At 43.1% G+C, this 14,590-nt stretch overlaps 1 protein-coding gene across 1 annotated transcript in view; it reads left to right on the top strand.

Moving 5' to 3' along the window:
• MED13L (mediator complex subunit 13L) overlaps nt 1-14,590 on the top strand; it is a 213,554-nt gene that overhangs the window by 159,918 nt on the left and 39,046 nt on the right. Inside the window, exons 11-16 of the mRNA XM_056859322.1 lie at nt 2,781-3,003; nt 5,296-5,401; nt 5,727-5,851; nt 7,053-7,152; nt 11,635-11,855; nt 12,787-12,992. Of these exons, the coding sequence (XP_056715300.1) occupies nt 2,781-3,003; nt 5,296-5,401; nt 5,727-5,851; nt 7,053-7,152; nt 11,635-11,855; nt 12,787-12,992 (981 nt within the window). The remainder of the gene's footprint in view (nt 1-2,780; nt 3,004-5,295; nt 5,402-5,726; nt 5,852-7,052; nt 7,153-11,634; nt 11,856-12,786; nt 12,993-14,590) is intronic.

The following is a 14,590-nucleotide window of genomic DNA, read 5'->3' as shown; positions in this document are numbered from 1 at the left end:
GCCTTACTTTGTGATTCTCATCCTTAAAGGCTGTATCAGTTCATCCAGTGATTATAGAACTACCCTTTATGGACTCCTGTTGCATCAAAGAAACATTTAAAGAAAGCGTATCAGCTGTTTCCTGAGGTTAACCAGAGCTTTCAGTTTTCAGTAATGTCTAAATATGTGGCTTTAGAAACAGCTGCTGACGGGTGATTTAACTATTTATTCCCATAGAAACAGGCCAAAACAAAAATGAGATACTTTAGTCATCAGTGGAAGTGGCCACAATATTTTGCAGAATTGTAGGGATGATGACAATTTGTATATAAATCGCAGCCTGGAAACTAGATAGCATTTTTTGCAGAATTCTGAGTGGAAGTCTGAGCAGAAAATAAGAGGCCTCCATTCAGAGAGCTTTGTCGGAGTTGAGAACGGATACATTCCATGTGGCCATAATTATGTGATCAATTATAGACTGTAGAATAGGATCTGAAATCTGCTGTCTGCAAACTCTGAAGCCTTCAGCATGCCAACGATAAACTGCTTTTAAAAGCCTTGGTTGTCATGTAGAAGTCCATTGTCAAGAAGTTGAGGTATCTCAATTTCTTGGATTTCATGATTTTTTTGGTTATTGGGATTTTAGACCAGAAAAATAAGTTTCCTTTTGAAAATTGCTTCTGTGGAGGGAGTAAGCCCCAGCTGGTGCTAGTTAACCTTTCCCCTTTTTGGAATGCAAGGCCGTGCATTGCCATGGTAATTAAATGGTCAGCCATCATGACAATGTCCAGGTAGTTCTGCAGGCTTCCTCACCTGAACACATCTCTGAATGAGTCAGCAATTCTGACCAAGCGATTAATTAACAGCTAAGTGCTTGCGTTTTCTCAATTGGCCTCTATGAGCTCATGCCACTGAGAAAACGAATATAAGGACAAACCAACCCTTGAGAAAACTATGCATGCTTTGGGGTACGGCAGGAGAGCTGTGCTGGCTGCATCACAACCCATTTTATTTTGGCCCTACGGGGAAACTCTGGTCAAGCTGACCTGCTTGGAGAAACCTTTGGACAACCTTTTGAAACTCTTGAATACTGGAAGCATCTTTGGAAGTTGGTAACTATAAACCTGATGCAAGAAACCTTTGCCAATCCTTTTGAACCAAAAAGGTTTTTGAATGTATTCGCTAGTTATGCTAAATAGTTTATTGTTTTCTTGCTTAACACTTCATGACTTTTCTTTCCTGTAAACCAGCTTGAATCTTATAAATAAATTGTTAGCCTTTAAATGGCTTGTGTCTGTGATTTTGGGATTCCAAGCCTAAATTCTAAGTGCCTTTGTGTGAGTGTAAAAACCACCTACCAAAAACCTAAGACATTTTGGGAGTGTAATCTTTCCCTGGCAGGTCTCTACCTTGCAGGGTAAGCGTTACACTCAATTTTGGAGTGAGTTGGGAGAGGATTGCCCTTATCTTCCCCCTGGAGCTCAACCTTTTGAAAGGGCTGGTGGCAACTACTCCTTGGACTTGGGGCGAAAGCCTGGAGTTCAAGGTTTTGTCTTTTGGAAAACTTTTGACCAAACCAAAGCAGCCTCCAACTGGTGGAGACAGGTTGGGGAGCTCTTTGACTTCCATATTGTCTTTACCCCAGGCCTGGAGGCTTCCAATAAAGCAAAAAGTTGGTAGCCATGGCTGAGTGGTAGAGCATATGCTTTGTGTGCAGAAGGTCCCAGGGTTAAACCTCGACATGTCTACTTGAGTCTCAGGTGGTAGGTGCTGGGCACAATTTTTCTCTTCATGAAGCCATGGAGAACTGCTTCCAGTTAAAGTAAGCAATACTGAGCTAGATGGACTAGTGGCCTGCCTATGTAAGACGTCTTCATACGTTCATAACTCTCTGTCATATTGAGAATACACAGAGTGAACTTGAAAAATGGGATCTCAAATGCACTCCAGATAATGCTGTATTCCAGTTGAGACCCAGGTTTTAGTCTGGATATTAGAAGAGCAGAACTTTGCCCCATCTCTAACTGAGTGCCTTTGAGCTGCCAGGCAGTCACTTTGGAAAGCAACGCTATTTGTCTTTTTTCCTATTTTACCTCTTTCTAGTTACATCGCCTCATTATTTTGGCTTGCTGAACTTTTTTCCTGACAAATATCAGAATTGTGTGTTTTAACACGAATACATGTGAAACTGCAAAAATGCATCTTTGTGATGGTCAGAGTCATCCATGCAGTTCAAATTAGATTTATAAGGATTACCGAGAGGAGATGACCGATAATACCTTCTGGCATTATTTTTCCATGTAGGAACTAATCCCTTTGTTCCCATGCAATGACATCACATTAGATATAGTCATCTCCTACCTCAATTGGGACATAGATGAGGGGACTACATTTTCAGTATGATGCTCTTTCATAGGAAAAGGCAATGCAAGAAAATTGTGGATCCTTTTCCTGTGAAGTAAAATAATGCCCAAAGCAGACATTGAAGATAGATTTGTACCGTCTTTCCTCTGGCACCCATTACTACAAATGCTACTGCGTCCTGAAATATTGCTGATTTTGCTAATCTGTGAGGCGCCTGTACGTTTTTAGTTTCTTTGGCCTGGATTGTCAGTCTACAGAGCAGCCAGGAAATGTTTAATAGTGGCAGGAGTTTAAGCATGCTGTACTAGAGAAACACTTTGTTTCAGTTATATCGAGTCAGAGAAAGGGATTACTTTCACTGTTTTTTTTCATGTAAGAAAAATCTATAAATCTGCAGGACAGACTTGACTGAATATTTTTCCGCTTCCCTTTTCTAGGCTCTTAGCACAACCTAATAAACGATTTAAAATCTTGGAAGAAACTCCCCCAGTGACGGCAATGAATTACCTTGACTCCTTACCTCTGATACAGCAGCCTGGCGAATGCTTGGGAGATGTCAGTGATCCATATACATTTCAGGATGGTGACATCAAATACAGCTTCACTGGCACTAAAAAATGCAAACTTGGGACTGAGAGAGACTCTCTGAAGAAGAACAAGGTACCTTGTTTTCAGAGTAGGGTGGTCTAATTTTATTTATTGGTAAATGTTTACCCTGCTTTACTGCCACTCAGGACTCTCAAAGCATTTTAGGTTCTACGAAGTTAACACTTACAGTATAGTCAGTGAACCAACAGAAAAGCAATGTGGGAATATGTTAAAAAGAACTTTACCACCCCTGCAGTGACCCAAAGCACGTTTTGAGGGGAAATGGCCAAGCAGGCTTCCCTACAGAAGCCTTTTGAATTTACATGTTGTATCTATATCCTTTTTCCTTTTTCAAAAGAAAGCTCAAGACAGCTAACAAACCAAATATAAAACTCAGTGGGTGAAAGCAGGTCAAAGGAAGGGGCTGCAGAGCGATCGGCTGCTTTTGGAGAATTGGATGGTGGATTTGAGACTCAGTGCGGTATAGTGGTTAACAGTGTAAGGACTAGCGCCTGGGAGACCCAGGTTCAAATCCCCGTTCGTGCCGTGGAATCTCACTGAGGGACCTTGGGCTAGTCACGCTTTCTCAGCCTAACCTACTTCATAGGGTTGTTTTGAGGGCAAAATGGAGGGGAGCAGAATAATGTAAGCCGCTTTGGGTCCCCATTGGGGAGAAAGGCAGGGTACAAATAAGTTAAATAAATAAATTTGTGCCAGGGAGGCCAGCAGAAAGGCCTTGCTGTTTCTCCTTTCCCTGCTGAGCTGCAGAATCTAGAGCTCACTGCCACTAGCCGCATTTCTGAAAATGAGGGGGGACATAGCAGAGTTCATTGGGATGAGAATGTAAGAGGAAGGTGTTAAGAGAACTTTGTGGGCCGTCTGCCCTGGAGGATCAGCTCGCTGGAAGTGCTTTCTCCAATAGCTTCAGCTTGCATTGGGGAACCAGATTTCTTTGACTTATACTCTGCTTTTCAGCCATCGAGTCCTCAAAGTGGCTTAGTCTTTTAAAAATACAGTGCTAACTACCACTTCCTGTTTACTCCATTCTTTATACAATAAGGTTGTCCCCATCTCCCCCCCTTCTCAAGCTGCTCTGCCTCAGATGCTACTCTGGCTTCAGAATAACAATTGGTGAGTGGTGCACACTCCAGCCACTTCCTCCCAGGACTGCAGAACGTTCATGTCCTGGGAGCTAAGTAGGTAGGAACCAGGTGCTGCTTGTGCTTCAGATGTTTCCTGTATGGTGGCTTCAGAACAGCACTTGACTTCAAGTTGCATTGTCAGATTTCAAGGCTTATACCTTTGTGATTGTAGTATTGCCTTTTAAAATTTTTAGTGTCTCTTCCTTGACATATTTGAGAGTATACCATGGACTCTGGTGTGGGCTTTCACTTCTGTGAGCCTAGGGAAAGTGTAAGCTCTGCTGGCAGTTTTCTCTGTGCTTTGCTTCATTTGCGTACAAGGGTCAGCTCAATTTATTTTTTCCTTGACTTGAGCGAGCGTACTTGTGACAGACATTTTTTTGATTCAGATATAACAGCTAACCATAATTTTCTGCTATGTGAACCAGCTTTGAAGAAGCTTTAGGCTTCGGCTTATTATTCTTTCCTCCCTTCCATCCTCTACGTGCGTGCAGAAATTTTCTGGGTTTGTGTCAAAGCCGTGGTTTGCCATTACATCTGAACTGGTAAACTATGATTTGCACTTGCCATGCAAACCAGGGTTCCAAACGAGGAATAAATTACTACATGGAATTCTGGTTCGTAAGGCAAGCACAACCAATAAGGTACCACTCCATACTTGCTGGAAACACAGAAGCAAGCAATTAGCTTGCCATGTGCTAGGGCAGGGGAGAAGATGGATCGAGTTAACCTGATGATCCTTCAGGGGTTTGCCTATGGTGGTTCTCCATCATGTCTGAAATGAAGTTCTGTTGAATAAAATAGCGCTGCAGTGGGCAGAGTTTGGGATCCATGTGATCTGGACATGTAGCTACCATTTATGTTGGTACTTTGTAATTACCTTGCAACTCTGGAAAACAGGGATTCTTTCGCATTTGTTTAAACCTGTCTCTTCTACAAACACTAATTTGACTGAGCACAGCTTTAAAGTATGTTTTTGAAGAGGCCACAGTCTCTGTTGCTGGCTAGTATTAACCATAGGGCCATTTCTCACTGGATGTGGGGAATGTTTTCTGTGTGGCTTTTGTTATTTCTGTGTTGGAAAATGCCATGTATTTTGGCCATTCAAAGCAAACCTAGGACAGAAGTGTTCAAGTTACAAATGGAACTTGCTTTTCTTCAACCTTTCTCCTGGATTTCCCAAACTTTGATACAAATAGCATTGTATTCTCTGTGTTTATAGTCGGAAGATGGAACTGTAACTAAGGAGATTTCTGCATCCGGTCATTCCACCACCATGCCTGATGGGAAAGATGCAATGTCCATTTTCAGTTCTGCTCCTAAAACAGGTATGTGAAAATCTCTTTGATGCCTTTTGGAAGGGATACTAGAGGAAATCTCATCAAGATTTATTACCAGAAACTTTGCCATGAACTGGAAAAAAGGAAACTGCGAAATGTAATGATGCTGTTCAGCATCTGAATGTATTGTTCTGCTCACCCACCCACATTCATCCACATTTCAGTTGAGGCTCATATTATGTCTAGGGTAAATGTCTGAACATTTGAGCTACTTTCTGATGTTTTCTTGCCATTTAATTTGCTGAGCCTTTCATGTTTTCTGCCCTAGTCCTGAAGCCCTTCAGTTTTTTTTTTTAACTCTTTTCTCTCCTAGATACCCGGCAAGATAATGCAGCAGGCCGAGCTGGTTCTGGTAGCCTCACACAAGTAACAGACTTGGCCCCATCACTACATGATTTAGACAACCTCTTTGATAATTCAGATGAAGATGAGCCTGGAGTAAGTGTGTGATGAGTGAAGCTGTGCTGTGTGCACTTTGTATCTGTGTGGCTTCAGAATAATATCCGATTTCTTTGGGGGAGTTGCAGGCTTCATTTCTTCCTTCCTCAGATTGTCCCAGAGAATGAACTAAGCAAGGAACTGGGTAGGGAGCATCACACAACGTCCAGTTTGCTGGTCCCAAAGAAGGCTTCTATGTGTTCTATCTGATATAACTGATAGCTTAGTCCTTTTCATAGAATCATAGAGTTGGAAGGGACCACCAGGTTCATCTAGTCCAACCCCCTGCACAATGCAAGAAATTCACAACTATCTCTCCCCTTACACACACACCCTCTCAGTGACCTCTGCCCCATGCCCAGAAGGTGGCCAAGATGCCCTCCCTCTCATCATCTGCTTAAGATCATAGAATCAGCATTGCTGACAGATGGCCATCTAACCTCTTCTTAAAAACCAGGGAAGGAGCGCTTACCATCTCCCGAGGAAGCCTGTTCCCAAGGAAGCATGTTCATGACCATAAACTAGGTTTTGTACCCAACAATGGTGCCTGTAGAGAGCCAGCATGGTGAAGTGGTTAAGGTGTTGGACTAGGACCTAGAAAACTCAGGTTCAAATCCCCTTTCTACCATGGAAACTTGCTGTGTGGCCTTGGGCCAGTTATACTCTCAGCCTCGACCCTGGCATATATTTGGATGGGAGACCTTCAAGTAATACCAGGGTCGCGACACAGATGCAGGCAATGGCAAACCACCTCTGAACATCTGTTGCCTTGAAAACCCTACGGGGTCATCATAAATCAGCTGTGACCTGATGGCCAAAAAAAAAAAAAGACGCCTGTGATAGCAGAAGCTTTATATTATTTGCTGCAGTTTCTCGTTATCAGTTAACAAAATTGGCATTGTCTGGTACCAAACTTGTGAAAATTAACTGTGCATTTAATTAATTTATCAAAGGGTATATAGACCTTTTTAAAATTAGAATAAACAAGAACAGGTAAATGACTCCGTTATTTTCCCCATTGACAATTTCCTCATTAAAACAAAAATTTCTATGGCTGGATACTATTGTGTATTCAGGAATAAAAAACGATAACTTTTCAGTATTGGGATGGAGTCTGAAATTCATGCTGTAGTCACGCTAGCACCTTAAAAAACTTTGTTTTGGAAAGTTTTATTTATTTATTTTTAAATTCTATGTCTAGGCTATATCACCTGCCTTGCGATCATCAAAAATGCCTGCTGTGGGAACCGAAGAGCGGCCTCTGGGTAAGGATGGCAGAACAGCAGTACCTTATCCACCAAGTAAGTAGCCGGGCATGACGAACCGTGTTCCCAGATTAGGTCAACAGCTAGAGTGTCCCCTGTTTTACAGGATTGCCTAAAATGAGAGATTAAAGACCAAGATGTGAATTTGTGCAGCATCTTTCAGCCCCGAATTGGCCAAAGATAGTTAAAATTCAGTCTGACTGTGAATTAAAGTGCAGTTAAATGTGCTCACCTGGGGGGGGGGGCTTCTTTTTGAGGTCTCAGTCCAAGCAAGGTGGCTCTTGGTTTCTGATCTCAGTGATGAAAGTTGGTAGGAGGAGGGAAAGCTGGTCACCAAAAGCCATTTTTAAGAAAGAAATGCTTTGCAAATATGCATTAGTCTGTTAATCTGAGTAACTCTTGGGCAATCTGGGATGGTTTCCTTACGGTTTTCTTTCTGATTAGGAATCTGAAAGCAGTCTTTGCCATTGAAATTGAAGCTGTGTTCCTAGTCTAGGCTGAGTGGCTGCTCCTCTTCCACATCAGTGTTCACAAAAACCATCATGGTTTATTAGCTGCTCTGCTGAGGCAGAGTATTGCTACCCAAATATGATTGTACAAGAACCGTGGGGGAAATGTAATTATTTTTAATTTGAGCTGTCCTCGTTTAGAAGCTATCAATTTTCAAGTGGGGGTGAAATTTACTGTGTGTAATGGAAGCCATTGGTGTCTAATTGAGACTGTAGTATATATCTTCATTAAATCTGTAGAGCAAGAGATAAATTAAGGTTGTCAGAATTACAACTGTTGGTTCTTTGCATGCCTCTAAACAGCTTTGGTAAAGTCAAAGAGCATTTTCAGTGTCATTCTTTTCTGTCTTGGCAGAAACTGCTGGGAATTGGAGTGTAGTCTCAAATCTGCAGTTTTTCCTACCCCCCCCCCCCCCGGGCAGTCCTCATGTACATAATATGCTTTAGAAATGTTTTATGTGTATTTAGAAATAGAATTTTGTGTGATACTAACAGATGTCATTATGAGTTACAAGATTCTTAGCTTCAGAGGAAAAGGTACTGTGGCTACTCTCAGCAGAAATCTCGCTCCACTGCAAATCATTCTTGAATGTTATCTCATTAACTCTGGCTGGTAATGAGAACAAATTGAGGGGAAAAACCATGGTGTCACAAGGATGAGTCAGAGAGTTTTATGGATCCATAAAAGCAGTGCTGATTTACTCAAATGCAGAACTATGAAGTACACAGAGATTGGATTTTGACAGTTTTAGGAGATCTATAGCTTCTTAAAATATGCAAGGCTTTCTCAAGCATGACACATATGAAAATGAATAATGATACCCAGTCAGTTCTGTGGGTTTATTTAATTAAACATTTTTCTTCTTTTTTATGACACTGCATTGCAGAAAATTCCCCCCAAAAAGTGAGGGGGGACCCCCCCCCCCAAATGGCACATTGTGGAGCAGTTTGGGAAGGGTTAAATAGATGGGGCTTGGCCCTTTTTCTCTAGATGAAGCAATTTCTGTTTAAGACGTGAAAAGAGAAAAGATGGGGGGACTAGGAGGAGAGAGATGTCAGGCGGCTCCACAGCAGAACCTGTCTTTTTCCCACAGCGCATGCTGTGATGAGTTAGAAATCTAATCCCTCTGTGAAGGCTTTTCCATTGGATCGTTGCCTCAGAAACCTCCAGGTTATTGTCACTGAGAAATTATGAGGACATCAAACGTGTGCATCATGCACATCCTACAAGCAGGGCAAAGATGTCTCAGCAGCACTGTTGCTACTGAGGTGGCTCAGATTGTTCCTTGAGCAGGAGAGAGATAACGATAGAGTTGCTTCTGTATTCCTAATATATATGTGTTCACATATAGTTTATAGAGTTATGCCACATCGCCAGCAGCCTTTGCCTCCATTGCCAGCAATGACTGAGAATTCAGTCAGGATTGGAGGCCCTGCTTGTTCATGTGGCTCACCTGAATCCTGACTTAGACAATGCAAATACCTGCTGTTTATGTTTGTTCGTTAGTTCGCATTTATAGCCCGCCCTCATTCCCGATCCAACCGGGCTCAGGGCAGGTTACAACCTTTAAGATAGGGGTGGGAAACCTTTTTCCTGCCAAGGGCCATTTGCACATTTATAACATCATTCGGGGGCCATACCAGGTGTAGATCTCCTGGTGGGTGGGGGAGAGGCTAGGGTTTCTAGGTCTCCAGCCACCACCTGGAGATTGGCAACCTTAGGAGGCTGGACGGAGGAGGGAGGGAAGGAAGGAAAGAGAGGGAGGGAGACTTCCCCTCCACGCACACACGCACACTCACCAGGCCGCGCAAGTGGCTCGGCGATCAGGGGAAGCCTTCGTGGCTTCGCACACACACTTGCGCTGCGGCAATGGTGCTGGCTTCTTCAGGAGAGTCTGCGGGCCGCACCAAATGATGTCGCAGGCCTTAAACGGCCCGCGGGCTGGAGGTTCCCCACCCCTTCTTTAAGATCAACAGAACCATAAAACATTAAAATCAATAATTAAAACACAGCAAACATAGTAAATTAAAACAAGATGGCATTAAGATAGTAATAATAATAATAGCTGCAGTGGACCAGACAGCATAATCTCCCCCACAGATGACAAGTGGAGGGAAAAGGGATGGGGAGGCCAGTGTGATGGATAGATTAGAATAGTTAGCGGCTGCCCTCGTAGGCCTGGCGAAATAGCTCAGTTTTGCAGGCCCTGCGGAACTCTTTAAAGTCAAGTTGATATGTTCCTTTGGTGCCTCCCCCCCCCCCCCACACCCCATTGTGGTACCTGCAAACTGGCCTTCCTGCAGTGGTGGGCTTGTTACAGGTTTAGCTGTCTCTGCCAATGAGATTTGGCTGGTGAAGCTTGGAGATTAGATCCCTTATAATACTTCCCAGCCTGTTACTTCTAGTTCTCATGCCTGTTGAGCAGAGTGATGTCACTGAGAGGACCGGTGTCAACCAACTGCATTGTTTTAGCAAACAGCAACAGAAATATTGATGAAACGGTTGTTCCTTTTGCCTTTGCAGCCGCAGGAGGACATAATTTTGTTTAAGTGCTCATGTGATCCGCTGTTAGAATGAGGGTTGCCTTTTTTTGCGCTTGCCTCTTCCTGATTTGTTTCTGTAGTGTGTTTTTTTCTTTCCAAATATATTTATTAGGAATTTCCTATGACCTATACAATATTTCTATAAATAAGCAACATTGGAAAATTCGATCTGTGTATTGATTAATGATTGATCAGTCGCTCCTAGAGTCAGCTCAAACACACGCTTTTCAAACACTTGGTGCATATTGTTGCCGCTAATTTGAAAGCTGACCCCAAGGAAATAAATAAATAAATAAGCTTAATAAATGTCCATTAGGGGAAAAAATCATTTGTGCTAGTTAGAAAGTAAAGATAGTACGGTTTATAGAGCAATTTCTTCTGATGCTTGCCTGTTCTCTCAGAGATGTCTCGAGGCAAAATTTCTAATTACCAAACTCCATTTTAGTAGTAAGGAATAGCTTTCTTTTGTAGTCTTCCTAAATTGGGTTATGAGGCTGATTAGATGGGGAATTTCACAGGTTTTTAATCCAAGGCGGCACTTGCAGCGTTTGTCTAGCTTTTGTAAGAAACTTCACTTCTGTAATTTTTCCCTCTAAGATTTGGGGTAACGTTGTGAGTGGCACACAGTTCACCAGGTCCCACTGCTGTGCCTGCTCTACTGCGCAAGCCCCTTTTAAAAGCAATGGAAGCTTCTTGTAACAAGCACCTGATGGGATTGCGCACTGTGCTGTTTTGAGTTTGCTTTTACAAAGTATTTTCCTGTTCCTGCAAGGATGCAGGTGGGGGCGCAGGTCACTGCTTAAACCTAACATAACTAGATATGAACATTCTCTGGGATTTTGCTCTAATGGGCTACAACTAGGGTTCCCAACTGCCTGGTTGTGGTGGGCAATCGCCCGGCAATCAACCTGGCTGCCTGCTGACCAGCTGATACTGTTACTTCCGGGTTCCTAGCCCCGCTGTCTGGGTGCTCCATGGAGTCAGAGTGTGCAGATGGCCTCCCTTTCCAGGCTGCATGCCAGATCGGTCTCGATCCGGCTTGCAGCTTGGAAAAGGAGCCGAGAACGCTCCTCCTAGCCCTGCTGTGTGCGGCCTCTGACTCCACGGAGCACGCAGACGGGGGCTAGGAAACCAGAAGTAATAGTATCGGGGGCATGCACATGTCCCTCCCCCCAGCCTGCCCAAAAGAAGCTCCAACCAAAGGTACCGGTAAGTAGGGACCTGTCAACCCTAGCTACAACCAACTAATGAGGCAAATTCTGAAACTGGCCATAAGCTTGCCTTCTTTTATTTATTTTATTTTATTCAACTTATACCCTGCCCTCCCCAGCCGAAGGCCAGGTTCAGGGCGGCTCTCCCAGTGTTTTACTCTCAGTATTTAGCCTTTTTGCCCCTGTTCATTATCTTTTGAGCATCTTGGAAGGCTGAGTTTTACAAGGCTGAAGGCTGGACTATCTTATTTCAGCTGTGGCAGATCTGCAGAGGATGTTTCCGACACCACCGTCCTTGGAGCAGCATCCTGCTTTCTCCCCTGTGATGAGCTACAAAGATGGTATCAGTTCAGAAACAGTGACTACCTTGGGGATGATGGAAAGTCCGGTGGTCAATATGGTTACAAACCAACTCACAGAGTTTAAGATGGAGGTAGAAGATGGGTTAGGGAGCCCTAAGCCTGAAGAAATTAAGGTAAGCTAGTATGAATTCTGTTTCAAGAAATCCCCACCCCAAGGATTCACTGTAAAGTATCCACATGAAGTGCAGCGTTACTTTGAATTGGTTTCTTATGGCAAGAACTTTTGTAGGCCATAATTGTACTGATCAGATGAAAAGTCAAGCCACAATAATCAGACTTTAATTTACAGTGTTTCAGCATTATCTTGCAGCTACAAATTGACATAGCTACTCTTCTACTCTGGTATCTGTAAAATTAAATATTAATGTTGTATACTTGATTCTGTAACTTGATGGCCTATTCACTCATTATCCTGTTAATGAATAGTTACATGTAACGGACTCCGTTTAGGTATCACACCAAGCCATGGTTAAGGAAGCTTGTATGGTTTGTCTCGATGTCTAACTTAGCCTAACCACGGTGTATGATTGGCTGGCTAACCAGAACAGATTTGTTTGAAGTAGGTTTGCAAACCATGCTTCGGCCGATCAGGGTATGAAGGTGTGCATCAGCATCTCTAGTCCTTTCCAGGTGTTTTTTTTGGGGGGGGGGCTGCCAGAGCGAGGGAACTAAGTGGAGTAGATTGGGTCACAGCTGACTTTGGTGTCCATCTTTTCTATTGAGGGGAGGTTTAATATACTCCTCCCACTAAAGTATGCTACAGCCATCTGTCATGACAGTTTCTCATCCTGTTTTGGATTACAGGGAAGAGGATAGGGAAAGAGGGGGCTAGAGAGAGGGCCATTGTGTTTGGCTGCAGCCCCACATTTTAGGGAATACCTAATTCCACACTTACTTCCTGGAAATCATGAATGCCCAAGTGAAAATGTCTAGTAGCTGACTGGTTTCAGACAAGAAAAGTCATCAGAACGTTTTGCTTTATAAGGAATGTAGTTGACCCGGACAACTTTGTTTACAAACAGTGCAATTCGTTTGGCATTGCAGGATTTCTCCTATGTGCACAAAGTTCCAACCTTTCAGCCTTTTATGGGCTCCTCCATGTTTGCTCCATTGAAGATGCTCCCAAGCCAGTGCCTGCTACCTCTGAAGATTCCAGAGGCCTGTGTCTATCGGCCTTCCTGGGCGATTCCTCCAAAAATCGAACAGCTTCCTTTACCACCTGCAGCTGCTTTCATCAGAGATGGTTACAAGTAAGTACATCAGTGGAAACAGGGAATGGGTTTGCATGTCTTGTATATTTGCTCAGGAAAGCAAGCTTCCTTGTTCATTAACGTGGATCTTTAAGGATATGACAAGAGTTCTATTTTTCACATGGCAGGATGGAGAGGGGACTTCTTAGAATTGCCAGCTGATAAACTAACTAAAATTGTTAAACAAAGTTTTTGTTCCTAGAATATTTAGAGAATGCAGTGGGATCACTCTCCACTTCTGTCCTCCCCAAACAATATAAACACGCACACACACACACACACACACACAGGCACATGTCCGATATACCCAGTTACTGCACTGGGACATCGCTTTCTACAAATAGGGCTTGGCCTTTCCAAAACTCTCCTCAGAGCAGAGAGTGCTTCCCTGGCTGACCTTGCATTGTCTAGCTCTGTTTTCCTCAAGTAGAAACAGAGATTAGGAAATGGCTAACCTCTCCTGCCCCTCTCTTAGTCTGTCTTCTTTGTTTTCACTCCGTTCATTTGTAGCATTGTAGCCACACTCAGGTTGTCATTTCCTTGGTTTGTTCGAAAGTATGTTGTTGAGGAGGCTTCACTCTGGGTCACAGGAATCCTTTTGTGCCCCAGTAGAGATCATATCCCATTCCTGACCTTGGAGTCTGCTCCAGATGATGTCATCTCGGTGCTCCCCAGGAGGCAGAGATGCCCAATGGCACTGTAACTGTGAATCTGGCAGTATAGAGCAGAAGCTGCTTACTCAGCTGCTCATCTCCAAACTGTGTAATGTAAAAATGACAGTTTTATTTTCAAGATTATTTTCATAACTTCATAAAATCATCGAGGTATGACTAGCTGATACTGTTGATGTTAGACAAACTTAGCATGTTTTATATGTGTTATTAAAATATTTGTTGAAATAAATACTTTAGCATTGTAGCTCGTAGAAAGAAAAAGTACTTGCTTTAATCCTGATGGATTATTTCTCCCATAGCTCTCTCATTCAGCTTGGTGCCTCTTTCCACTTCTGATATAACACTCTGCTAGCTTGCTGTGCCTAATCTTGCCTCCTCTGAAGTGGGTGCCAGTATATTAACAGAAAATTAATTGCAACCCAGTTTAGCTCTTTGCATGAAACTCAACCCCCGGTGGCTGATCTTGAATCACAGCAAGGATTGAAAATGTTAAATGCATAAAGCCCCTTAAAAGCTAATATATAGTGTAGGGTTCTCCTGCAGCATTAATTTCAGAGAGAGGAAGCAGCTTGTATCTTTATATCAGTCCTTTTGTATCAGTCCCTTTCCAGCTCCAAAGTATCTTGCAGTGCTCTCAAAGGAATTGCACAAAAGAGTCGTGAAGCCCTTGACACTGCCTGGGCAGCCATTTAATTCCCGGTTTTCTGTAACAGTAACTGCTTCCCCAGGCCTGAGCTGATTATTAATTGCAGGTATTTATTGGGATAAAAATCTTTTATTTCCAATGTAATTCAATTAGAACACAGGCTGTTACTGCAGGCTTCTGCCCAAGAGGTGATTGCTAATCAAGATTTCTAGGTCACCTTTTGTGAGACACTTAATGGGTTTCGGCCGCTTTTCTGAACCCACAGACTGCTCTTTTAG

Source organism: Euleptes europaea, chromosome 13, assembly GCF_029931775.1.
Source record: "Euleptes europaea isolate rEulEur1 chromosome 13, rEulEur1.hap1, whole genome shotgun sequence".
Classification (NCBI taxonomy): Eukaryota; Metazoa; Chordata; class Lepidosauria; order Squamata; family Sphaerodactylidae; genus Euleptes; species Euleptes europaea.
This window is presented reverse-complemented; position numbering and strand designations above follow the sequence as displayed.